The 27,586-nt window shown below is 41.6% G+C and overlaps 1 protein-coding gene across 5 annotated transcripts in view; it reads right to left on the bottom strand.

The window, feature by feature from the left end:
• Nucleotides 1–1,961: 1,961 nt before the first annotated feature.
• LOC111148939 (lin-54 DREAM MuvB core complex component) overlaps nt 1,962–27,586 on the bottom strand; it is a 72,432-nt gene continuing 46,807 nt past the window's right edge. For 3 of the 5 annotated variants that reach the window (XM_022505766.1, XM_022505765.1, XM_022505769.1), the window contains exons 5-13: nt 21,434–21,650; nt 16,611–16,684; nt 16,250–16,447; nt 15,043–15,134; nt 14,122–14,193; nt 11,321–11,423; nt 11,031–11,168; nt 7,115–7,317; nt 1,962–4,244 (exon numbers count right to left, since the gene is read on the bottom strand). In XM_022505766.1, coding sequence (XP_022361474.1) covers nt 4,043–4,244; nt 7,115–7,317; nt 11,031–11,168; nt 11,321–11,423; nt 14,122–14,193; nt 15,043–15,134; nt 16,250–16,447; nt 16,611–16,684; nt 21,434–21,650 — 1,299 coding nt within the window. In that variant the 3' untranslated portion in view covers nt 1,962–4,042. The remainder of the gene's footprint in view (nt 4,245–7,114; nt 7,318–11,030; nt 11,169–11,320; nt 11,424–14,121; nt 14,194–15,042; nt 15,135–16,249; nt 16,448–16,610; nt 16,685–21,433; nt 21,651–27,586) is intronic. The other 2 variants (XM_022505767.1, XM_022505768.1) reach the window with 2 other exon arrangements.

The following is a 27,586-nucleotide window of genomic DNA, read 5'->3' as shown; positions in this document are numbered from 1 at the left end:
ATAGGTCTAACGCTTCACCTGTACCACAGTGTCCTGATTAGCCTTCTAGGAGTCTTGAAGCTCTATTCTTTATTCAGAAATGTTTGGCTATTCTAATTGTACTTTTCTATATAAACTTTATAAACAGCTTGATTTTTTACAAAAATTCCTGCTGGGATTTTGAGTGTTTTGTGGAAACTAAAGATCAATTTGGGAAGAAATGAGATGTTAATATTGAATGTTTCACTCCACGAACATGGTATATCTTTCTTAAAGTCTTCTCTAAGTTTATTAATGTTTCTACATTTCACCTACAGATCTTGTATATATTTGTTACATTTCATGTTTTGTGGTACTATTGTAAATGGTAACTGTAAAAATTTGTTTCTAAATGTTCATTGCTACTATGTAAAAATATAATTTTGTTATTGACTGCTTGAACTCACTTATTAGTTCTAGTAGCCTTTTTTTAAAAAGATTGCTATGACTTTCCTATATAGGCAGTCATGTTATCCACCAGTAGATACCGTCTTACTCATTTCCAGTCTGTGCCTTCTCCCCCCTACCCCGCTAACCCCACCCTCGACCTTATTGTACAGTGACCTGCAACACAGTGTTGACTAAGAGTGCCTTGATCCCAGTCTTTGAGGGGGAAACCTTCAGCCTTTCATCACTCATATGATGTTAGCTGTAGACTTCTTGGTAGATGGTCTTTTCAGGTTGACAATCCCTTCTCTTCCTGGTTTGCCGAAGAGTGTGTGTATGTGTGTTTAAATCATAAATGGGTCTTGAATTTTGTCAATTTTTCTGTACCTTTTAATTTTTTTTTTGAAAAACAGTTGAATATAATTCAGATACTGTAATATTTGCCTTTTTAAAGCATATAATTCAGTTTTTAGTATATTTAAAAGGTTTCCTGCAACTTCTGAGATGATCATATAGTTTTACTTCTTTTGTATGTTGATACAGTGAATTACATTGATTATTTTTTAATGTTGAGTCAACCTTTTATTACTGGGATAAAACCCAACTGGATCATGATGCATTCTTTTTATCTACCGCCAGATTTCATTTGATAATATAATCACAGAGTTGAAGTCTGTGGCATTATAGTAAATATTACTCTGAACATATTTATTTTCTTACTGCTTTTGAGTAAAAACTAAGCATGCCTTAAATGCTTTCATAAAACCTACAGGCCTTTATACATTTCATTTTATAAAATCACTTGGATCATAAAGAGCTCACATGTGGTCTATAATGACAACATCTGCATTAAAGAAACCCTCACATACACACACACCAAACCCTAAGTAACTGACATAAGAGAAAATAATTCCAATAGTGAAGGCTTTCTAGCCTTCCTCTCCTTTGGATTGCTGCTGTGGAATTTCTACATAAAATGCTGAAAAAGGATGCAACATGATGCTGGAGGTCCTGGTTTGAACCTGCATTTACATAACAAGTATTTTCTTAGCTACTTGTGTTACAGACCAATAAAAGTGGAAAACTTTTCTAAAGTTATTTTTATTCACATTTTACCTAAGACTAAGAAAATGTCAGTTGTCCCTATGAAGGAATAGGGAAGCTAAGGCAGTGGTCTCCCCCTACAGTTGCTGCTCCGCTGGTTTGATTGCCTGCAGCTTTTAAAGTTCTGTTTCCAGAGAAGCCAGAGATAAGACCTACAGATTAGATTGCTTTTAGTTTCTTGAGAGAAAAGGAAACTAAGAAGGTGCTCACCATAAAAACATCAGACATTAAAAGAAAGGAAAAAGTAGACCAAGTTTCTGCCCTTTTGCAGCAGGGGGAAAAGAGAAGCCATACTCTCGTTTCAAAGCAATTTAGCTTAATTGGGCAAAATGACAGACTTATTTTTTAGTTGTGTGCTTTCAGAAGTCAAACTTACTTAAAATCAGATTTTAAAATTTGCTTGTAACATGGTTAAAAGTGTTTTTAAAGAAAACAAAACCCTTTTTTTTTTTACAGAATAGTATAAATGTTTATTTTCTGTATGATTTACTTTGCTGTCCTGTTTTTACAATATAGAAAAGTGTATTCTTTGAATAGCTCTAGTAAATATAAATTTAATCTTTCTACTTTGGGATGTAAATAGAGCTAAAAAAATTATATACCCAGCCCTCCCCAAATAGTCTTTTAAAATTGTTGAATTAATGTGGATATTAATCTTGTTCAGCAATTTGATGCAAATGCCTAAATACAAAAAGTTGCTTAGTAAGTACGACACAGGAAGGAAAAGTCTTAATACTTTAGATAGCTTCTTGAAAATCAGAAAAACTAGTAGCATTTGATTGCACCTTCAAGTTTTTACAAGCAAAACATTCTCAAGCAATGCCGTCATACATAATCTACAATTGTAATCCAAATTTCACAAACATTTTCTGCACACTGTATATAAATACACATCACAAAGGTGCAATTAGAATTAAACACAGAATATGTACAAAATGAACAAAGTTTAGGTTTAGACCAAAAAGGTATTGTAATCTTTGAAAAATAACTTGATTAGATATTTTATCCTCTTATACTGATTTACATTTATACAAATTTTAACTAAACATACTAGCTTGAGGTGCTAAGAACGTTTGCACTATCTACATTTAAAGTTTCTACTGAACTATAATTTATAAACCCAGATTTCAAAAGGAAGATACTTCAATGAATAACGGAATCTTTTTTTGGATTAATTTCTATTGCCTATATCTTGCGTGTTCATATGAACATATATACACACTTAATACATACAACTATAGATTCCTTGTAGGAAATGTAATAATCATATACTAATAATTACTGAGGATTAAGGTACCTAACAAAATGCCTGAATTCCAACATGGTTTTTTTCTTGTCATTAAAATCCGAGTCCTATTACTGGCTCTAAAATTCATAAAGCTTTTGAATTTTGAATTAGCGAAAATGATTTAGGTTATTTTAATAATAATAAGAAAACACTCATACCTTCGGCTTATCAAATCACTGGCTAAAAAGAATGCCATATTAAGCTTCCCTTATAAAAAGAAATCCCACTATAATTTTGAAAGTTTTGTTAGGAGGCCCTTTCAGTAAATCAAGTAAAAGACTCATACATTGGATTGAGACCTCTTAGTTCAAAAGTCTATAAAGAGAATTGTATAGATGAAAAATCCTTCCCTAAATTCATCTATTGGAGTTTCAATGTTCTTCATTTCTCCATCCAAGCCAAATTTTATACCTGATAATTATGTAAGGTTCTATTATCATCTCTACATAATAATATTAAGTTCTATTCATATGCACCTCTCACTTTTAATAGTACCCAGTAATCACTGACAATTTATCATTTCAGATGCACACCACCTCCTTCAAAGAAAATGGAAACACCCTAGAGCACTTCTTAGTCACTCCTCAGAGAAATACATGGCCTATTAAGAACTATTCACTGTCCCTTAACACTTTGGGTTTTTTTTTTTTAACTTTTTTATTTTAAAAGTGTGCCTATGGATTACTTCCCCTTCTGACATTTCCAAAGTGACAAACAGGATATTATTCCAGAATCTGTGCTAAAAAGCTGGTTTTTCTTAAAAAGAGAGCTTTTCTAAACGCAAAATGTCATTGGAATATGTTTCATAAGAATCTGTTTGTGCGGACATTCTATCTGCTCGGGTCTAGTGCCAAAGAATGACTGGATGATACCAGTGGTGGTTTGGCTTTTTCTACTGGAACAAAGTCATACAACACCAAACGTTATAAATTATAGTGATTTATAAATGTCCTTTGTCAAGAGAATCAGAAGGACAAAACATCTAATTCTTAAGAAACCCATGCAAATTAAAAATCCATGTAATACAATAAAGAAAAACTGAATTTAGAAGGGACATAAACAGATTTAACTAAGGTTTAAAATGTACCAGTTTCCTCATTTAAAATTTCTTCTCCTTCAATGTTGCGATTTCAGGTCTCACAAGGACTGAATTAACAATACAATGACTGTTAAACTGTCTTCAGAAACTCGTGTCCCTGCACCTTCCATCTCCGGCGCGGCTCCACCCAGCAGTCCGCGAGCGAGTCAGCAGTTGGCGGCGCAGGGGTCGCTTTTCGCCTTCCCCGCGGAGCTGATGACGCTCATCAAGCACCGCCCGAATTCCTCAAGTATCATCCGCTCCGCCGCCGCCTTTGATTTTCCCTTCTTGTCCGCCTGCTCCGCCTGGGCAAGAAGGCAGTTACACGTGGCTTCGGCTACTTCCTTGGTTACAAACGTGAACGGCAACCTGCAGCGGCGTGCGAGAGAGAGAGACGTGACGGTGCTGATCACAACTGAAGTGAATGACATTGTATCAAGTGAGACTGTTGGCTCCTTCATGAGTCACCGGCACACTGGGCACCGTGATTTTTGCACAGAGCACAAGCACATCCTGGAGAGCTTTAAAAAGTTAGACCTGGTTTTATTATTGAGATTATTTTTTAAAGACTGTTCAGAAAGCATAATTTTAACAAAATATACATAGACAATGTTATCTGGGTAACTAAAAGATGTTAATTCTACTTGTTGACCAGATAATTCTTTTTTTAAAAAACTTTTTAAAAGATTTTATTTATTTGTCAGAGAGAGAGAGAAGGAGTGAGTGAGCACAAGCGGGGAGAGCAGCGGACAGAGGGAGAAGCAGGCTCCCCGCTGAGCTGGGAGCCCGATGTAGGACGATGTGGGACTTGATCCCAGGACCCTGGGATCATGACCTGAGCCGAAAGCAGACGCTTAGTGACCGAGCCACCCAGGTGTCCCCCAGATAATTCTATAAAAACGTACTCCTAATTCATGAATGTTAGTTTCTAGAGTGCAATCTTTGTTTTATTGAGTACGATTTCTTCATGGGCTACAACACTGCCTGACACATAGAGGCACTCCATGAATATTTGCTGAATGAAGAAAAGTGGGAATTGAAAGTACTATCTCCTGGGACGCCTGGGTGGCTCGGTCAGTTGAGCATCTGCCTTCAGCTCAGGTCGGCTCAGGTCATGATCCCAGGGTCCTGGGATGGAGCCCCGCACTGGGATCCCTGCTCGGCAGGGAGCCTAGTTCTCCTTCTCCCATTCCCCCTGCTTGTGTTCCCTCGCTGTGTCTCTGTCAAATAAGTAAACAAAATCTTAAATAAAAATAAAAATAAAGCCTGTCCATAGTCCCATAGTTATTGTTCATTAGAAACAAGAAAGCACACCAAAATTTTACATCGTTCCATCACAACAAACAAAACATGGGAAAACCAAACGCTGTTCTATACATGGAGTTTCTTTCATAAAGTATTAAACTATTAGGTATTAAGAGCAATCCATCTTGAGGCTTGCTGTATGTAGCTAATTCTTGAAGCCCTCAGAGACAAAATCAGGCAGCCAGATGTAACCACTAACACTGACAAGGAAACTACAAAACGAATGAAGTCTGAAATTAGGGTCTGCTACGACAAGAGGAAGTTACTAAGGCTTTGGGCTGCGATACAGCTGTAGAGAAAACTGTAAAATACAAAACACTTTATATTAGAAAATACTATGTTAATATTGTATAATTAATAGCACTATAATAGTGCTCATTATATAATATTTGGAAACCACAGAAAAGTGAGAGGAAGGAAAAAAATTCAAATTTTTGCCACTCAGCAGTGTATTAACATGACAGTAAAAAATTTTAATTTTTAGTTTTGATTATAGTGTATAATTTTGTGCTTTTACACTCTATAATATTTTTCCCAGGTTGAAAATCAGTTGTAAATATTTTAGTGTAGCAGTATCTTTAATCTCCACACGGAGATTTAGACTTAATAATCTAAAGGGTTACTGAAAGCACATGACCGGAAAGGATCCCTTGTTATAACCCTTACTGAGGTTTCTGCCTGTTTCCAATCTATTCAGTTACTAACCATTTGCTGATTATATTCCAGTTATAAGAATTCTTCAGAATTACCATCTGCAATATTCTGAGCAAAAAGAAGCATTTCTAGGGGCTCCTGGGTGGCTCAGTTGGTTAAGCATCTGACTCTTGGTGTCAGCTCAGGTGATCTCAAGGTTGTGAGATCAAGCCCTGAGTCGGGCTCTGCGCTCAGCCAAGTCTTCCTGGAGTTCTCTTTCCCTCTCCCTCTGCCCTTCCCACTCATGCCCTCTCTCTCTCTCTCTCTAAAACAAATAACATTTTTTTAAAAGAGGCATCTCTTTTTTTTTCCTTTTAAGATTTTATTTGTTTGAGAGAGAGAGACAGGGGGAGGGGCAGAGGGAGAGGGAGAAGGAGACTCTCCGCTGACTTGGGAGCCTGACGTGGGCTCGATTCCGGGACCCCAAGATCATGACCCGAGCCGAAGGCAGACACTCAACCACCTAAGCCACCCAGGCGCCCCTAAAGCAGCATTTCTATAAGCATTAAAGACAACTTCAACTTACGCATTTTAAATACTATATCCCATTGGCAAGGCTCAGTGCATTTAATAATTCCTCAAATTTTAACTGCTACCAAACTCTACTCCAAATCCGTATGAGCAAGTTCGGCTGCATAAGGCCCTGCCAAACGCTGGGCTAGAGACGCTTTGTTCTTCGTAGCCACCTGGTAAGGACGATGGGAAGGATTAAGAACACCGAGACTCAGAGGGAGTACTTGTCGAACTCTCAAACTACGACAGGCGCAGACGGTATCTAAACTCAACTCGGCCACACTTTATAGGTGGAGTCTTCCTACTCCAGAGTTCAGTGGTCTAGTGAAGTACGGGGTGGGAAAGGTGCTCCAGAAAGACAGGGAAAGTGCTACAAGGGCTGGGAAAAAGCAAGAGAAGGTAAAAATGTGCCAAATTATGAGTGATAATACTACCAGGAACAGCTATAAAATTTGGTTTTCTTAGGGGTTTGTCAAATTACATAATTACATAACGACCTCATCTTAGTGGGGACAAATTCAATTAAGTACAGTGAATTAATGCGTTACTGTGCACTATATCTGACATAGTTCCCGTTACCTCCAAATTCCTTTACAAGTGACGGAAGTAGAAAGACAACGCGAAAAGAGGTGTGCGGCAATCAAAATGTGAACTTCACTGCGTCCAAAAAGAAGGAACCTTACCAGAGTAGTCATTTGTTCTATAAAGACATGAAAACCCTGACTCACTTTCCTCCCCCGCTGCTCAAAGCCGGCGTGGGCCTAGTAAGCAGGTCCGAGATCTGGGACGACAGCTTCGTTTTCGCTGCTGTTTGCTGCTGTACCCGGACTTCGGCCGCGTCCGCCAAGTGCATCAGGGTCTTTCTCTCTGGGCTTTCTTCAAAATTCTTGCAGCCGACACATTTGCATATTGAGGAACACATTATTTTTGCCTAAAAGATTTACAAAAGAAAAGTTTCCAAATTGAACCCAAAAGACACTAAGTAGACTCCGTGGTCCGATCAGTAGGAACACAGTTAACTGGCCAACTGACGTCACCCGCAAGGGAGACCTCTCTTCTGGCCAAACCCTAAGTGGCCTAAGTGGCTGACCACACGTATGGGCAGGTCGGACGTCCAGACCGGGAGCGGCTCTGCACAGTGTATGTCTCTGAGCCCTTCCGTGTCAGTCTTTCCCCCGATATGAATAACTTACGTTCTTTATAAAGAATATGAATGATACAATATTTAAAAAGAGCAGTTAGCCAGAATCCGACCACCTCAATCAATCAAATCACCATTAACATGTTGGTGACTTCCCACTTAGGTAAAACCACAATCATCACATTAGAGGAATTTTATAGATGCTATTTTCGTTATGGATCATCATCTCCATCATCTCCCTCCCTGAATCCCCTTCTCCAGATTCCCCAAACCCTTCAACAGCCCATATTAAACTAGTGTGTCCTTGCATGTAAAACTATGGAAAGCACGTATTTCCAGGAAAAATGCAGCCCTCATGTGCCAGTAGCTATCTTAACTAACAAACACATCAGTCTTCGTTTTTTTATGGTTCGTTGACAAAATCACACGCTCCCCTCCTGCAGCTTCCTCTGTTCACACCACACTTCGTGGGATCATCTGCCCCGCCCCACCCTCGTCAGCCAGCATGGACTGAACTCATTCCACTCGGTGGCTGGGCCGCAGCCCCTGCTACAGGGGCGGCACCACTGATGTGCGCATTCACTTGCCTGTCGCTGGGTATTATTCGTTTCCAGCTCTTGAGTACTGCAAATAATGCAGAAAAAGATTTTTTTATGTATTATTATGCTTTTATTTTTATGAGCTGGATTTCTAGAATTGGGCTCACTGGTACATGTATTTTAATAGATGTGGCCAGACTTTTTTCAAAAGGTTCTAACCCCTCACATCTCATGAGCAATGTATAACAGCCTTTCCTCTATCCCCACAGTGTACACTGTTTTTAACATTTAGCAATCTGATGGGGGGGGGCAGATAAAGTGAGATCACATTGTTCTTTCATTTACATTTCCCACACCTCGTAAATCTGAATCTCTTTTGTTGGCTTCATTTTCTTCGGTGAACCCACGTCAATTTAAAGAAACATACCTACTGCCCTTTCTACAGCACCTGGCAAGATCAACAAATCATATTCTGATGAACATATTTACCCTGCTCCTTTCTTACAATACACAAATAAATTCTCTTTACCAAGGGAAAAGAATGAATATACACTTTGAGTTCGCTGGTTTACTATGAGCTGGTCAGAGAACCTCAATAAAGTAGTACTTCATACGTATCTAATGATGAAGAGAGAAAATCTCTGATGTCGAGGAAAATGACACGCCACTAATGGTAATTTGGATTAAGTATGAAGAACTCTAGTTAAGGCACTGATAATCTAACAGGAACTCGGGAAGGAGAAATTAAAATGACAGGGTAGTCACTTAGCTTTGTTAATTTAACTTTCTTTATGGTCAAAAAAAAAGGGGGAGGAAGCAAGTTTACAAGGCAGAGCCACTGAAATAATGTGGACGGTCACTCATCAACTCAACAAGCCCTGAAAAGTGCGTGAAAGGTACAGGAATGTGTCATCCAGATGCAGACCAACCGGGTCAAAAAAGCCAGTTCAGTGGAAAGACCAACAAGTGTACACGAACCATCAGACGGCACAGCCAGTCTGCGGCGGGCCGGTCAGCTACCGCTAGTCACCGTTTAGTGTACTCCAAGTTTTCCCATTTCTTGGTCTTTCAGAACGACACATGAGTTATTAGACACCATGTGTCTGGAATGTCAATTATTTTATTATAACAGGGCAGCTTTTTCTCTTCTAACGGATCTCAACCAGCACTGCCTTTTCTACTTCTATTAATACTCAGACTCAATTAAATTCTTGGCTCTTGTGTGTTGGCACTTCATATGCCTCGCAAGTACTGACTGTCCAGTGCCGTATGCACGGAAGGGCTGCTTTGCCCTTCTGACCCAGCTTTCCATCAATTTCCATCTTCTCCCTTTTTGTAGATTTAGTTTTATAACTTACATTTTTTACATACTCAGGACAAATTCTGTACAATATAGTTCATGAGCAGAAACCACCTATTTCGTCAGGAGCTCAAACAAAAATGTCCACCTTTTACAACACAGAATAAAAAACTGATTACTGGGGGCGCCTGGGTGGCTCAGTGGGTTAAGCCTCTGCCTTCGGCTCAGGTCATGATCTCAGGGTCCTGGGATCGAGCCCCGCATCCGGCTCTCTGCTCAGCGGGGAGCCTGCTTCCCCCTCTCTCTGCCTGCCTCTCTGCCTACTTGTGATATGTCAAATAAATAAATAAAATCTTAAAAAAAAACAAAAACAAAAACTGATTACTGGACTGTAGACATTATTTAAGAGACTTTCAAAGTATTCTTGATTATATGCATAGTGACTTTAGGATTAACAAGAGGTTACCTTCCTACCCTTCTTAAGAGAGGTATCTGACTTCTAAAATACGTGAATTCAGAACGCATGATGCAGAGCACGCCGTGCACGAAATCCTCACTGGGACACGTGTATACGGAAAGGGGCACTGAACGGCAGGAGCAAACCCGAAGCAGAGCACACCCTGCGAGGCACGAACACCAGGAGCACTTGGTGTCACTTTACCAGAAGCGCCAGGCTACCGCTTCTGCCCAAACTAAAAATAAGGTACCCTCTGAACAGGAAGTTTGAAAGCCTGAAAATATAATCGTGAGAAGGGCCAACTCAGTGTAGGAAGGACCCGACTCAAAAGGCTGTCAGGAAAGCGTTTCAGAAACACTGAGAAAGTAGTACAGTAGCGTCGGATTAATCTCGGGCATCAACAGACTATGTTTAAGCTCTGAAAGCAGAAATAATAAACCAGATGATACTTTGTCTACAGCAAGAAGGGGATGGTTTGAACAGCACCTAAACACGAACAGTGTCTGTCCAGGCGGAGCTCTGACCACCTGCCCCGGAAAGACGCCTGAGCAGCGAGCGAAACCGCCGGTGGAGCGGGCTGGTAATGGCGCAGATGGGTGCGGTCACTTCAGATGACCCGTGACCTCAGCCAGCGACATTCCATGTGTCTCCCTTCCTATTCTTAGACTCGGAGAGCAAACTTGTTAACATGATTCAGTTCTTCATGGAGCAGTGCTCTTTAGGAGGACAACAGGCACTTGGGGCAAGAGGAATCTTTACCTTCAGGACTGCGCCCTGGAGTGCAGGGGACCGCATATCCGCACGCATTTTCAGAAAGCCCGTGGAGGCCAGTGGTCATACTCCCCCCTCAGTGGAGGCCCATTGCTGGAGTTTCCAATCCACTTTGAGGTTATTTTTACTAAAAATGAATAAACTGGGCCTCTGACGCGCGTACTTCCCGGTACTATGATTAAGAAGTATGAACGGAACGATCAGGTGATGAGACCCCGAGCATTACGTAATGACAAAACCAAGGTATCGTTCCTCGGAGGCCCTGCTTGGGAGGCCAGAAGGTCTTCCTCAGACGAGGGCCCTTGCACCAACTGTGCTTATTTTCACACTGCAAGCGCAGAGTACCTCCCCAATTTTCAGGCAGATTTTTACAATACACCCTCGCGAAGTTATCTGCAAAGAATGGTTAGACCATGTTCCCCAACCAGCATCTCACCTCATAGCATTCACAGTAGTTTTTAAGACATCCTGATCGTTTGCAATTACACCCTTTGCTGTGACGTCGATCTGATTCTCCCTCCTTTCCTTTCCCTATCTTCGGCTTGAAAGCTTCTGGATTTCTGTCAAGGCAAGCCTATCAAAACAGACCAAACATCAGGTGAAGTTCAATCACACTACACTAAAAACTGCAAAAGGAATTAATTTTCATTGTAAGACAACTGAGTTCTACAAAAATCAGGTAAAACTGGAAATTTTGGTCAGTTAAGTAAAATAAAAAGTAATCACCTTTATTGCTTTTTGCCTTTCATTTTCATGTTCCAAATTATTATAACAATTAGTACAATTGCAGTTGTTGCAAAATTCACCATTTGCAAAGCAATCACAGTATCTGGAATATAAAAATCAGTGCAGGTCACATAAAAAAGTCATTGTTCAAATAAACAAAACTAGAAGTTATCTGATTGAAAGCAGTTAGAATGTACTCGGAGCCACCCAGTCAGAGAGTTAAGCTGACAGTCAACCACGTGATCAGGCTCAAAGGTCAAGTCACACAGGCTCCTAGAATTTTGGTTCAGAAACTTAGTTCCAAGATTACCTGTTGTCAACACAAAAGCTACATTACTTTGCCTCCAAAGTAAGTTATCTCAAAATCCAAAAAAAGGTAAAACATGGGCTATCTTCCAGTAGTGGAATCGGCTCCCATGAACTACAGTCATGCTTCTTGGGACTCTAAATCCCTTATATGACCAATGCATATTGGTCACTTGGTGTTTTTGTTTTTGTTTTTTTTTTTTGATATTTAAAACAGAAACATCACTTTTATTGACAAGTTAGGGCCACGGACAGCTTCCAGAACAGAAAAAAGACAGTCCCAAGACAACAGAGTGTAAAATCATAGCAGACAGCCTAATACTCTTCACCCTCATCCTCTCCCTCAGCACTATCTGCTCTGACCTCCTCATAATCCTTCTCAAGGGCAGCCATGTCCTCACGGGCCTCAGAAAACTCTCCTTCCTCCATGCCCTCCCGCACATACCAGTGAACAAAGGCACGCTTGGCATACATCAGGTCAAACTTGTGGTCCAGGCGAGCCCAGGCCTCAGCGATGGCTGTGGTGTTGCTCAGCATGCACACAGCTCGCTGGACTTTGGCCAGGTCTCCACCAGGCACCACAGTGGGAGGCTGGTAATTAATGCCCACTTTGAAGCCAGTGGGACACCAGTCCACAAACTGGATGGTACGCTTGGTCTTGATGGTGGTCTTGACATCTTTGGGAACCACATCGCCACGGTACAACAGACAGCAAGCCATGTATTTACCATGGCGAGGGGCACATTTCACCATCTGGTTGGCTGGCTCAAAGCACGCGTTGGTGATCTCTGCTACTGTAAGCTGTTCATGGTAGGCTTTCTCAGCAGAGATGACAGGGGCATAGGTGGCCAGAGGGAAGTGGATACGGGGATAGGGCACCAGGTTGGTCTGGAATTCTGTCAGATCAACATTCAGGGCTCCATCAAATCTGAGGGAAGCGGTGATGGAGGACACAATCTGGCTAATAAGGCGGTTAAGGTTAGTGTAGGTTGGGCGTTCAATATCGAGGTTTCTACGACAGATGTCATAGATGGCCTCGTTGTCTACCATGAAGGCACAATCAGAGTGCTCCAGGGTGGTGTGGGTAGTGAGGATGGAGTTGTAGGGCTCAACTACAGCTGTGGAAACCTGAGGGGCTGGGTAGATGGAGAACTCCAACTTGGACTTCTTGCCGTAATCGACAGAGAGACGTTCCATCAGCAGGGAGGTGAACCCGGAACCAGTTCCCCCTCCAAAGCTGTGGAAAACCAAGAAGCCCTGAAGACCTGTGCACTGGTCAGCCAGCTTCCGAATTCGGTCCAAGACAAGGTCAATGATCTCCTTGCCAATGGTGTAGTGCCCTCGGGCGTAGTTGTTGGCAGCATCTTCCTTGCCTGTGATGAGCTGCTCAGGGTGGAAGAGCTGGCAGTAGGTGCCAGTGCGAACTTCATCAATGACTGTGGGTTCCAGGTCTACAAACACGGCCTGGGGCACATGCTTGCCAGCGCCCATCTCACTGAAGAAGGCGTTGAAGGAGTCATCTCGTCCCCCGATGGTCTTGTCACTTGGCATCTGGCCATCGGGCTGAATGCCGTGCTCCAGGCAATAGAGCTCCCAGCAGGCATTGCCGATCTGGACACCAGCCTGGCCGACGTGGATGGAGATACACTCACGCATGACTGAGACTTATAGGGTTCGTTGGGGCTGGAGGAGTCAAGGGGACGGCGACAAGGTTCTCCCGCTGACAGACTACCAAGGAGTCCGGGGGAGAAGTGGGGTTTTTTTTGTTTTTTGTTTTTTTTTTTTTTGAAAAAGGCTTGGTTTATTGTGTTTTACCAAATGCTAACTGCATTCATTATGTAACTCTATACATTATTTCACTATTTCACTTAATTGTTTCAGGCCAAATCTCTTGGTTCAGAACTAATAAGCAAATTAATCATCCAACAATTTTAAAAGCTACTCAAAGTATCACCTCATTTAGGAGGCCAAATATGAAGGTCATAAATAAAGTCAAATTTATGATTATTGAAGATGGAGGCTATGTCTGTCTCACGCTGCTGTGTCCCGAAACACCCTCCACCAGTGCCTCGTCTATGGTAAAGTCACCAGTGCCTCGTCTATGGTAAAGACATTCCTTCTGAATGAATGAGAGAGAACTTTTACACCGTCACACGTGATCAGACATTCACATGCATGTTTATTTAAATTACTTAGACTTATGAAATTGGTCTGTTAAGACTTTTAGTTAACTCTATTTGCTTTTTTTTGAAGATTTTATTTATTTATTTGACAGAGAGAGATCACAAGTAGGGAGGCAAGCAGAGAGAGAGGAGGAGGCAGGCTCCCCGCTGAGCAGGGAGCCCGATGTGGGGCTTGATCCCAGGACCCTGAGATCATGACCTGAGCCGAAGGCAGCGGCTTAACCCACTGAGCCACCCAGGCGCCCCAACTCTATTTGCTTTTAAAAGCATTTTCAGCTATATTAAATATGAAACAGTAGCAAAAAGACTTACAATTTCAAACACAGCGATTTTGTACAATTACAGGGTTTTCTGGGCCTACTGGCAGACTCTGATGGGATTATGCTATACGGATACAAAAAGAGATACACATTTTAATCAATTAAAGATAGCTATTAAAAACTAGAAAAGTCTCTGTAAATTCCTCCTAAAATAAAGCTTTAACACATGTAACCATCTCCAATAAAACTTTGCTATATCGTTCCCTTCGCGTCAAGTTCAAAAGCGAGCTGTAACATGAAGAGAGGCAGAGCCAAGATAGGGATTGGGCGCAAGGAGCGGGGGGGCAGTTAAAAAGGAAGTCATCAATAGCTTCTAAAGAACACGCCACAAAAAATATTCTTCTTTCTGAGAGAACTAAAGCTGAAATCCACTCAAAACTTGTGGGATTCAGTTACAAACAGCAGCGAGGAGAAAGCAGTGTGTGTGGCTGGAACTGGTGCCAGGCAGATGGGCCCCACGCAGTTAACTCAGCACCGTGTCACAGACAATACCGCAAAGGAACAGAGTCCCAGATGAAAAAACAGAGTAACGACAACAAAAAAAGGCAAGGACCTAACATAGTAATTTAAAAACTAGTTAATATCAATTTTAAAACATATTCAGGATGAGGGAGAGAGAGAGAGAAATAGACAAGAACATGTGGCAAAATTGATTAATCGAAGTGAAAGATATTTGGGGCTTCTTTGACAGCTCCCTTAACTTCTTCTCAAAGTAAAAAGTCCTACAGAGGCATGCTCATATGGCTTTAAGGAAAAAATATAAATGTAAAAAAATATATACCTATTTAGTAAAAAAAAAATTTATATATATATGTTTATATACATAAATACAAATGTATTTTGAAGTATATTTAGTTAATGCTGCACTGAACCTGATCCAACAAGTGAACTTACATGTTTTCAGAACACTCACCCGTTGAAGGGAAGCCTTGCCTGGGTCTGGATACCAGGTGTCCCAGTGAAGCTCGAGTTGCTCGCTATGGACACATACGAGGACTGCTGCAGCTACAATGAAGAAAGGCAACTGTAGACCATACACACAAACATTCACAATACTTTCAGACATCACGATCAGGAAGAAACAAATCCATCTACTAAAATGGGAAAAACAGCATGGAGAGTTTCCTACAGACACAGGACTTCATGGAGCTCTTCGAAAGGCCCAAACTAACACTAGAGGGTGAAGACAAAGTGAACATTTTAGAGAGCCACACGGTACAAATACAAGAAGGTATTCACAGAGCTGCAGGCCCACCAGGATCAGGAAGCTCGGGATTATGCTCCGACAGTACAGGTAGTAAGTTGTGCTGCTGAGAACAGTGCAGCGCGTCTGCTTCTACGCGGTCGCTCATCCCATCACGAGCGAGGTACAGAGTGAGAATTACATGGGCAACCATTTCTATTTTACACTGATTTCCACACAAGAAAAGAGATGCTGATGACAGAAACACTCAACACTCATTTTCTAATCAACAGCCACATTAAACATACTCCAAAGTACACTTTGTTAGAGAAACCAGGTTTCTGCTTCTCTCTCGTAAAACCTGAGGAGATCAATTCAACGGTTTAGAACACAGTGCTAATTTGCTGGATTCTCACATGAAAAACAAAACTTCTATCTGCTTCCGGGAAGCAGCACTCCTAATCCTCGCCAGCCAGTGGATGATATGCGACTTTGACTCTAAAGACGACCAGATGAGAGCGTCTGGGCAGGTCAGGACAGGTCACTACAGGTGCGTGGTGATGGTCAGCTCTCCGGGAGCAAGTCCACGGCACCCTCATCATCCGTGAGAAGAGCTGGATGACAGCCACAGCGCTCTCTACACGAACTTGGACTCTGCCGACGTCAGCTTCGACGCCCCCTCTTCTATCTACACAGTCTTGTCCTCTTGCCAAACTGCTCTCAGTTCCCAAGTGTCTGATTGTGTCTACGACTTGTGCAAATGCTAGAGGTACCTCAAAACAGATTCAGAAGTTTTTGTTAGCATCTTAAGATTCTGGAAACAGCCATTTTAATACCGAGTACGAGGTTTTTCAGTAGTTTGAGACTGTGATGGGGCTGTACCTCTTTGACCAAATTATCCCTTTTGAAATGCAGTGACTCCATTTCCTCCTCTCACCTGGGTCACATACTGAGCTGGAAGCACCGCGTAGCCCACGTTGCCTGTTCCTGGTGCCGGGGCCAGCACAGTGCCTGGTGGCAGGTTGGTGAGGTTGGGCTGGATCTGCGGCAGTGGGGCGGCGGGCATGATGAGCCGCTGCTGGGGCTGGCTGCTGGCGACCATCTGCGGAGTGGGATTGATGGGTTTGGGAACAACCTTAAACAGCAAAACAAAACAAAACAAACACGCATATCCACGATTACAGAAATACCCTTCACAGCTTTCCCATTCATGAATCTCTTGCATGTGAATCTCAACTTTCAATTTGAAAAGTGAACTGCTTGGGAGAGGCTGAGGAAAGAAGTCCTGGGACACTCACCTGTTTGACCGTCTGCGCCGAGACGAGAGGAACTGACATCCGCACGGGAGTGGTGTTAACGACCACTGGCTTTGCTTTTTAAAAAAGGGGAGGAAAGGACAATTTATTTACAGGAAACAGTGCTTGAAACATTGAAGATGCTTAGTTCTCTCAAGCTATCCTCATAAAAGAGCTTAAAGAATTCCACTGGTTTCCTGTTTGGAGCAATCTGTAATCAGGATAGTTACCTTTTAAAATTCCGTGACCATCTACCAGGAAACTTGGAGCTAAGGGAGCAGCTACAGTCTATCTGCCTGACAAGGGGACGTTTGTCATTTAAGACAGCCTACTGAAAATACTTCTGTCTGTATCTGGATGATTTAAACACTCCCTACTAAATCCAGTCAGTTGAAATGTTCCTTAAATAAAAAGACTGCTGTTCAGGAGCTTGAGTAACAATGCTGTTCTATACTCTTTCTAATTGCCACGTTTGTGTGAAAACCAGAGAAAACATCATTCTTGTATAAGTCATTTTTTACAGAGCACCTACTGAAAGGCAGCACAGATAGCATGAAGGTTAGGAATATGGTCTCTAAGTCATAACATCCTAGAGACTCCAATCCTAATTCTGCTGCTTTCTAGCTCTCTTTGCCTATATCCCCATCTATGACGTGGGGATAGCACCTCCCTCCCAGGGTGTAAGGATTAAATATGTTAATCCATGAAAATTTATTGGAACAGTGTCCAAAACACAGTGTCTCAATAAATGTTAGCTGCCATTAATGTCATTGTGACTATTACAACCATTAGCACTACATAAACGGCATTGCGGACTGTGTTCCAGGGAAATTAAACTACAAGACACTTGCTCAAAGAGATTACACTCAAGTAGAGCAGATTAGACACGTACCAAATAAAATACACACAGTTAAAAAGAGAAAGTGTCGCAGACTCCAAGGGAGACTGGCAGAGGATGAGAATACAAAGAACGCGGGAGGGCTTAGTGTCAGAGATGGGTCCTGATCAACTGTCGGGCTGTGGAGGAGGCACACAGACTGGGGCGGGCCATTCCATGCAGAGGCAGGAGCATGAGAAGTGGAGGCCTGATGCTGGAAAGCAGCAAAACGTTTCCCAAAATGTTGGTGAACAGACCAGTCTGGTTGGAAGCTAGGGTTAAAGGAGGTAAGCCCAAGTCTTGAATGTCACGGTTGAAATCTATATATTTAATCTGCATTTTTTAATTCGGTAGGCAATGAGAAGTTCCTGAGGATTTCAAAGTACAGAAGTACGACGAGAACAGCATAAAAGGAAACTATTTGGTAGCAGCGTGCAAAACAGAACAGAGCTGCACGGAACAAGGGAAGTTAGAAGACTGTGCACACTGAGGGTCTACTTGGGCTGACAGAGCTGGGGATGGACAGGAGAGCAGCTGCAACAGACAGGGTAGAGTTGAAAGGAACATGAACTATCACCCAAGTGGATGGCAGAAGCTGCACGTATAAGGGAAGAAAACTATGTCATCGTGAAGCCTTCAAACGACCCAGAAAATGACAGCTACCAGAACTAAAACCTCCAGGCTGAGCTGATCTGAAGGGAAGATGAACCCTGACGTGGAGAAAAGCTATGATGAAAGTCAGAAGAGAGGCTGGCACGAGACCAAAAGAAGTACCGTTTTTAATACGGCCTACTGCAACCTCCACAGTCTAAAAAAAGGGACTTAAAAAGATAGGAAGGAGAGCCCTTCCGGTTTTATTTATGCAAAAAGACCTAGAGCCTGGTCTGAAAGAGAGAGGCTGAGATAATGGGATCTAACTGCTCTGAACAAAGAACAGACTTTCTTAGACAAAAAAGCTCGGCAGGTTTAGGAGAGTCCTGGAAGGACTTCAGACAGGATTCCGACCTACAAGGGAGTGGGTCCCTGCAGCAGGGTGGAAAGGGGGAAATAGGGAAACCTCCAGAAAGTGGTTTAGTGGTGACGACTGCATCTCGCTCGGTACACTAAAAACCACACTAAACTGTATGCTCAACAGGGGTAAATTTTATAGTAGACACAAAGTATATCCCAATAAAGCTGTTATACAAAAAGGAGTGTAGGACCATAATTACAGCAGCAGGGACATCTGATACGGGATTTAAAAGTATTTCCTGTTCTGATTCTCTTCAGTTGCTTTAGCTTTAATTTCTAATAACCACCGTAAACTGGTCTCAGCAATACTAAAAAGAATTTATAGGTGAATTGAAAGGAATTAAAAGCCTGAATTTCTGCTTGGAATCTGGAGAACAGACCCCCTACACCATTTGCTCCTTGGACAGGAGGCGCTGGTCATGGTCCACGAGCACACTAAGCAGCGCTTCTGAAGTGGCTCGGACAACCAGAGAAGGTGAGAACTTCTGGTGGTCTCTGCAACAGGAAGGAGTGTGTGGCCTGCCCTTAGTCACATGAAATGACAAATGCAGATGGTTTTTATTTGGATAATAAAAAAAGGGTGACTGTCTCTGTGCACGTGGGCACACGTGTGTGCGTGCACACGCACATAGGCACACAGCGTGAAAGTTTGGGAACTCCAGGTTTACATTAGCTTGGTGTCTGCATGCTGAGTTCTCACGAAAACCTGGGAAATAAAGGAAATATAAAATGAAGTGGCCCAATTACCTACGGAAAGGGGGACATATTGGTGTTACGTAACTACATCAACGGTCTGTATTTCTCCTCCTCCTCAACTTTTGAGCGTAGTTCCACATGACTACTACTGCTATTTTCACAGAAGCTGGAATACTCTTCTTTTTTAGTCCTGAACAGAAATTCTGAACAATCCTTTTAGAACCGCCTTCCAAATTTTAGAAACCATACATCCAAGTGTTTAAGGCTTTCTAACTTCTTAAATTGACTTCCTTATCAAGATGGTAGGAGATTATATTCTAAAGAGATTAACCATGAACTCTTCTGGATCTTCTACCATGCTGCCTGCTATCCAGCCAGCAGTGAACATAGTGGAGCCTTTGAATACCGGTTTTGTAGGGCTTTGGTGGGAAATGTATAAGATGAGCCCAACTCCCTTTGGCATAAGGAAATCCCTTATTGGAAATTAAGCCCCTCGAAAGAGATACTAGTACATTCGATGAACTACAGCAACTATTTTCGTAAATCTCTACTAAAAATTATAAATTCATTACTCTGTGAAATAATATATATTATGTATACCTAGGTCTCTTACAGGGTAGGAGAGCAAACAGAAAACTGCGGGTGGACATAGGGCAATCACATAGGTGGCTGCGTACAGAACAGGCGGGAAGAGGGCAGACACAGAGGAACTGAAGAGCTGGAGAGACAGAGGGGAGGACAGAGAAGGAAAGCTAGAGGTGGAAAGCAGAAAACAAAGAAGCAGGAAAAAGAAGGACGTGTGTATGTGAGGGAATTCCAGGAAGGAAAGAGCATATAGAGGTAAGAGAGAAGCAGGAAGACAGATACAAACTTGGAAAAGAAGGTACCGATAAATACGCTAGAATTAGGAACCGTCCAACCTATTCCTCCACTCCTCCTGGGTCTTCAGCAACTTTTCTACCTCCACCAAAGGCTCATTATCGACAAGGAACTGCGCGTTAACATTACACTGGAAATGGGTCTCAGCACATGGTCCACATATAAACATACGCACATAAGACATAACCTGTTGCACCAACAGCTGCTTCACATCACCAGGACCTCCAGAGTCAACCACACCTGCAGTACCTTTTTTAATGGCCTGCTAAGTTTAAGCACCGAGAGAAGAGAAAACGGGGCTCCCTTAGTTGGCAATACGCAAGTTTCATTCTCCTTTCATTAAGAACACCGTAATAAAAGATTTTCTCCCAAAATCAGTTTAAAGAGGGATTAGAAAATATAATTACTTAATAGGTCTAATTTCAATACAATACATACTACAATACTGTTTCCCTCATGTATCCTCCAGGTTCTCTCACTGGTAATTTAAAAAAATCAATAGGTTTTCTCTTCCACAGTTTCCCTCAGGTGAACTAGCTCTCAGCAGCAGACAGCTCCAGCCATCTGATCCCTTAATAAAAATGATAAAGCAAACAAGTGGTCTTTAATTCTTCTATTTACATCCAGTAAATAATAAATCATTTACTTGCCACCAACTGCTTTTTGACGTCGATGGGATATGCAGCAGTCTTCTGAGACAAAAAAATTGAGCCCTAAACTATAAGCTGTTCTGATCCTTTCACACCATTCAACTTCTAACAAGTGGATAAACACGGAGAGTGCTTGTATGTGTGTCTGTGTCTATGCATCAGGTGACAGGAAGGGTTCGACACAGACAGAAAATGGAAGGATTACAAATAGGAATTCCTCCACGAAAAGGAGAACTAAGCAAAATAACAGAATATTTTAATTGCTTTTTATTAGCAATTACAGATTCAAAATAAGTAAAGGATGAAAGTAGTATCAAGTTCTTGTACCTTGCCTATTAGTCATTTCAACTGATCCAAACCCTACTAAGCAGCTTCACAGTTTAGAATAGAACATAAAAAATTGGGTTCATCTAAATTTGTCCCATTAGCATAAATGACAGGCTTATAAAACAGCAACATAATGGCTACCCCAAACTGAGGAATAATTCTGATGGGCCGATGGTCCAGCAGGTACAGTGTGCACCGGCTTCCAGCAGAGTGAAACACCGTGTTTATACAGAAGACAGTTCCATTTTGCTGTCCTCTGCAATAGTGGCTCGTTCACACTCCCAGCTGAAATGCCACACTTAATCAGGACTTCAGCAAGAAAAGGACCCAAGTTCTTTCATAATGTTCAAAGAAGTCATTACTGTGTTTAAGAAATGGTTACTAACCTTGCTGGAGAGGTTGAGTGTTTGTACTGGGGTTCTGACTAACTGGCTGGCTCGAGCTACTGGCTGTTGTAGCAGTAACGAGGCGGACATAATGAAACTTGCTTCCAGGCACTTGAATCTGCTGGACATTGGGAGCAGTTGCCAGAGGAATAATTGTCTTAAACTGTGATGTGCTCACGCCTCCAACAGTGATGGTCTGCACAGCTGATTTCACTGCCTAGTAAACAATACAACACGGCTATCGTTAATCTGGGATTTAACTTCCCTACCCTTTTAACTCATGACAATCGCTCAAGTAAAAAAGTATGTTCCTGTATTTCATCAAAAGCTGTTGCAAGGAACAACCTGTTCAAAGAGAAATGAAAAGAACAGTAATGAATATAGGAGTGAAACCAAAATTAACGAGTTCTACCTTCTATCTCTAGTAGTTACTTCCTTGAGAATCCAGGCCAGATGACTTGCTATGAAGAAATTATTACTTAAGTTATAAGAACTTATTCGGTTTTGTTATTATTTATGAGACAAGAATTACTTTAAAACTCCCAGAATTAAGCCTCATATTCAACACAGAGAAGATGCAGACACTTGGCTTTACTGCTACCCACCCAATTACCTAGGACAAATTTCATTTTTACAACTTCTAAAAAAGAAAGAAATCCAAAAGAAAGGCGCATCTTACACCCTCATTAAGTCGAGTCGATCCAACTGTATCCACAGATACAAATGCACCCACTAACATATGGGTCTTTAAGGGGCCAAATTCGGCCCAAAATTACCCCAATTTTGGTTGTGCAGGATAACTAATTTTGGGAGATTCAAGTTGAGTCAATATAATCATTTTAATAATTTTTAATCCTTTCCTTTATTCTGATAAACAGCAATGTGACTTCCCAAAAAGCTAAATGAAACATCAGGGGCAGAACTGAAGTCTTTCAAGACGTTTTCAGTTGACGTTTAACCAATATGCGACAGATTCTTCTCCAAAGCAAAGGTCCAAACCAGATCTCAGTGGGTTCTACGGTATCATTTCATAAAGAATTACATCCCCTCCTAGTCTTCAAAGAGCCCTCATGCTAACGACACCTGACATGATGGAGGAAATCTATATTATGTGCAAAATAATTTATGAAAGAATAATTCTTAAGAATTTGAACATTTTCATAAAAGCTCAGGAAAAAAAGAGAAAAGAATATCATTTGTATGGAAGCTCTATAGGCAACAGTCAAAGGAGGTTACTTCAGCATAAAATGATTCACATATTATACCTGGGCAGAGGCACCACAAAGCAGGTCTAAAACGAAGATAAGAGACAAGAGCCACAACAGTCATGGGTTAAATGGAAACATAAAGTTTAAGAAAAGGGATAAAATGTTTACATATGGAAGCTATTGACAAATCAAGCAAGCATGAGACAAATACATACAGTGGAGCAGGAGGCATAGCCCTTCCTATCTCAGCTCCTGGAAGAAACTACTGCCCTCAACAAGGTGCCTCCAGCATTAGTCAATTTCTCAGGCACTTCCTATGTCTGAGGGATACGCGTCCAAAGCCAAGAAAGGTGATGGGATTTAGACCCAGCAGCCACATTGTGAGCGAGGTCCAGCACGGCACGAGTACAGTGGCCGCTTCGGTTAAGTCTGCACAGCACACCTTTTTTCCTCTACTTTCAACTTTTCTGCATCCTAAGCTTCAAACTACAATGCTTACGAGATATATATAATTGGGTCTTTGAAATAAAAATAAGATCTGACTGCATTTTAAGTCAGTGTATGTCTAACATAGCTATTTAAAGATCTGGATTTCAGTCCACCACTGTACTGTTTCCTATTTGAACCACCTGTCCTCTTCCATTCCTTTTTTCTCTCCTTTCTTACGTTCTTTTGGGTTAAATATTTTATCATTTCATTCTCCCTCCCAGTATTAGCTTTTTCTTTATACATTATGTTACTAATCTTTTACTGGTCACCCTAGAGATGATGATGTATAATGTAGGAACTGAATTAGTACTTTACATGTCACCCAAGAAACGAAAGACCATAGAACACTAACACCATTTATTCTCACCCCATCTTTGTGCTATCGCTGAGTATTCTAATTCTACATATAATTTTACCTCCACAAAAAATTATCTACATACACCCACAAATTTACCCTTCCTGTCCTTCCTGTATCTTCCTGCTTCAAAGCACCAATGATTTAGGATTTTTCTTCTGCCTAAAGAACTCACTTGAGGATTTCCTTAAATGTGGGTTTACTGACAAGGAATTCTCTCCGTTTTATGTCTCCAAAAATGCCCACTCTTTTATCTGTATCTACTTTGTTGATAAACTCATCTATTAAATTCTTAATCACTGTTTTAGGTTTCCAGTTTGAAAATATGCACCTGATTTTTTTTTCTCAATTGAAGCATACTTGATCCACGATGTTATATTAGTTCCCTGTTCACTGGATTCCTTCTTTAAGTCTCTAACTCTCTGCTGAAATCCTCCACTTTGTTAAATAAATTCCTGGATATATTAATCTTAGTTACTTTAAAAGTCTAAATCTGATAACTCTATTGCCTGTATTTCTTGGTTTTGAAAAATTTGGCTTGGTTACCTCATGCGCCTGATGATTTCTGATTAAATGCCAGGCATTATTTATGAAAAACTGAGCATAATTTCAGGTTCTGAATGATGTTATATTCCTCCAGAGAAAATTCACTTTCGTTCCTAGCAGGTAGTTAAAAGTAGGGGCAGATTCTTCTAAACCAATCACAAATTGAGCTGCTTTGAAGCAGAGCTGGACTCTCCCAGTGGTCTTGTCTATTTCCGTCTCACTCTTCTCCTATATAGTGGCCCCAACTAGGAACTCAGTGTTTATAGGCTTCCTTTGGGCTTGAATCCAAACTTTTGTTCATGAGATGTGTAAGACTGACAGATCCACTCAACTCCTTAACTCTTCTGTAGCTACTTTCTGCCCATCATCTCAGTCTTTCAACCACAATTTACAAATCAGCAAATGCCCTAGAAAGTGTCACAGTGAACATGAGGCTGACTTCTCTCTAGGCTTCCCTTTACTTCATGAATGTGGCCTCTGGTGTTCTGGTTCCCTTACTAGGTCTCTGATGACTTCAAACAGATTTTTAAAACATATTTTCTTCTGCTTTTTAGTTGTTTTTGCTGAGACAGTTGGTCCACAACACACTAATTCTGTATAGTCAAAAACAGAAAATACCGGGGCGCCTGGGTGGCTCAGTGGGTTGGGCCTCTGCCTTCGGCTCAGGTCATGATCCCAGGGTCCTGGGATCGAGCCCCGCATCGGGCTCTCTGCTGAGCAGGTAGCCTGCTTCCCCCTCTCTCTCTGCCTGCCTCTCTGTCTACTTGTGATCTCTGTCAAATAAATAAATAAAATCTTTAAAAACAAAACAAAACAAAAACAGAAAATACCAACTGCCAGGGTTTTAATCTAGGCTACAGCATTCCTTGTTGTATGACCTTGGGCAAATAAGTAAACTTCTCTGTGCCTAAGTTTTCTCAATGTGAGAATGTGAAAATGTGAGAATGTGAGAATGTGAAAATAAACCTTCTTATAGGATTATTATAAGGATTAAATGAGCTAAATTATATGAAGTACAAATAATAACTTACCACACATTATAATGTTCAATAAAGGTGAACTGCTGTATGTATCATCGTTATGCCCGTTATGGACGGGAGAAACTGAAGCTCAGAAAGAGTAAGAAACCTTCTCGAGGTCACAAAGCTAAAAAATAGCAGAGCCAGGATTTGAACCAGACCCAACTCCAAAGACCATTCTTTTAAGTAGGACATTATAATGCTTCCAGCTGTAGATGCTTGATGAATAGTTATTAAATGACTAAATAAAAGGAAATAGTATCCAGTCCTCAAGAACTGTTTAGAACTAAAGATGCGCATTTGCCTCTAAGAAACATTGAAAGCATTTTTTTTTTAAGATTTTATTTATTTATTTGACAGAGAGAGATCACAAGTAGATGGAGAGGCAGGCAGAGAGAGAGAGAGAGGGAAGCAGGCTCCCCGCTGAGCAGAGAGCCCGATGCGGGGCTCGATCCCAGGACCCTGAGACCATGACCTGAGCCGAAGGCAGAGGCCTTAACGCACTGAGCCACCCAGGCGCCCCTAAATGTTTTAATTTTAAAACAATTTTAGACTCACAAGAAGTTACAGAAGTAATACAGAGTTCCCATGTACACTCTCCTCAAAGGAAGAACATCTTACATAACCATAAAACATTATTAAGACCAGGAACTGGTACAATACTGTTAACTACAAACAGAACGTACTCAGACGTCCTGGTTTTATATGCAATTTGGCGGGATGTTTACTAAAGATCATATAGATTCATGTAATCAAATTACCATCAAGATACAAAACTGTGCCATCCCCACAAAGAAACCCTCTTGCACTACCCTTTATAGTCACAGCTTCCCCCACCAACCCTAACTCTTGACAATCACTGACTAAACCGCGTTTCCCCAACACCTGAAATGCCAGGCAACATAAAACAGTTGTTTTTGCAAAAGACAGAGGCATTAGAATACCCTTAATTTCCTGGAGAATTCACAAGTTGGTCCCTTCCGTGAAGTACAGTCGTCTGGGAAACTCCATAGGAATGCCTCTCGGACTATACCACATCACCAGAAAAGCGGCCAATATGCATTCAATAAAAATCTCTACGTCATCTCTTGGGGCACCTGGCTGGCTCTTTGGTTACATGCCTGACTCTTGATTTCGGCTCAGATCATAATCTCAGGGTTGTGGGATCATCTGGGGCTCCGTGCTGGGCGTGGAACCCGCTTGAGATTCTCTCTCCCTCTCCCTCTGCCCTGACACCCGCCCCTGACACAACACATACTCTCTCAAAATAACAACAACAATAATAATACTTTTTAATTAAAAAAATCTTCAGGTATCTCTATTTCCTGATTAACATCCTTGACAGCTGGTTAAAAACCAACTATCTTAATTGAATTTCAAAATAGCAACATTTAACATGCATAAGGACTCCCCTCAAATACATGGATTTGAAAGATTCTATTTGTACTATTTCCTAAGCTATTAGTTTTTTTTTTTTAAGATTTTATTTATTTGAGAGTGGGAAAGAGCATGAGATGGGGGAGGGTCAGAGGGAGAAGCCAACTCCCCGCTGAGCGGGAAGCCTGATGTGTGACATGTCCCAGGACTCCAGGAGCATGACCTAAGCTAAAGGCAGACTTAAAAAACTGACTGAGCCACCCAGGAAGCCCTTTCCTAAGCTATTTCTATTTACAGGTTAATATCATAATTATGTTTTAAAAATAAATTTCTTTGAACATTATTTTCCAATTACCAAATGGCAAAGTCCTTGCTTAAGTGAAGTTTACCTAAAAGGAAAGAAATAAACCACCTCTGCACATGAGGATTCTTATTCTACTTGGTGAAGCTGGAGAGAGGGAGGGAAGGAGGAAGGGGGAGAGAGAGGGAGGGAGAGGGAGAGGGAGAAGGGGTGGGGAGAGAAAGAGAGAGAAAAAACTCAACCAATATCAAAAACAATGAGTTTGTAAGGTCCATATTTGGTTCTGTCTGTAAATACTGCTTAGAAATCATTGTTTGGACCATACGGGCTTTTGGTTCCAGTTAGTCTCAATCACGTGTGTATTCAAGCAACCCAATGCTTCTCTATATCTTTTTTTTTTTTAAGATTTTATTTATTTATTTGACAGAGAGAGACACAGCGAGAGAGGGAACACAAGCAGGCTGAGTGGGAGAGGGAGAAACAAGCTCTCCACTGAGCAGAGTCCGATGCGGGACTCGATCCCAGGACCCTGGAATCATGACCTGAGCTGAAGGCAGACGCTTAACAACTGAGCCGCCCAGGTGCCCCTGCTTCTTTATATCTTTGTTTCTCTGTTGTACGAGGGAGAACATTACCACTAAATGAAATCTACATAGCACTCTGAGACCCCTGCATAAATGGTGCTGTTTCAGGGACGCCTGGGTGGCTCAGTTGGTTAAGCGGCTGCCTTCAGCTCAGGTCATGATCCCAGAGTCCTGGGATCGAGTCCCACATCGGGCTCCTTGCTCGGCAGGGAGCCTGCTTCTCCCTCTGCCTCTGCCTGCCACTCTATCTGCTTGTGCTCACTCTCGCTCTCTC

This window comes from Enhydra lutris, unplaced genomic scaffold (genome assembly GCF_002288905.1).
Source record: "Enhydra lutris kenyoni isolate GAN:26980312 unplaced genomic scaffold, ASM228890v2 scaffoldscaffold21, whole genome shotgun sequence".
Lineage (NCBI taxonomy): Eukaryota > Metazoa > Chordata > Mammalia > Carnivora > Mustelidae > Enhydra > Enhydra lutris.
The sequence above is the reverse complement of the archived record's forward strand: the minus strand, read 5'-3'. Positions and strand labels throughout refer to the sequence as shown.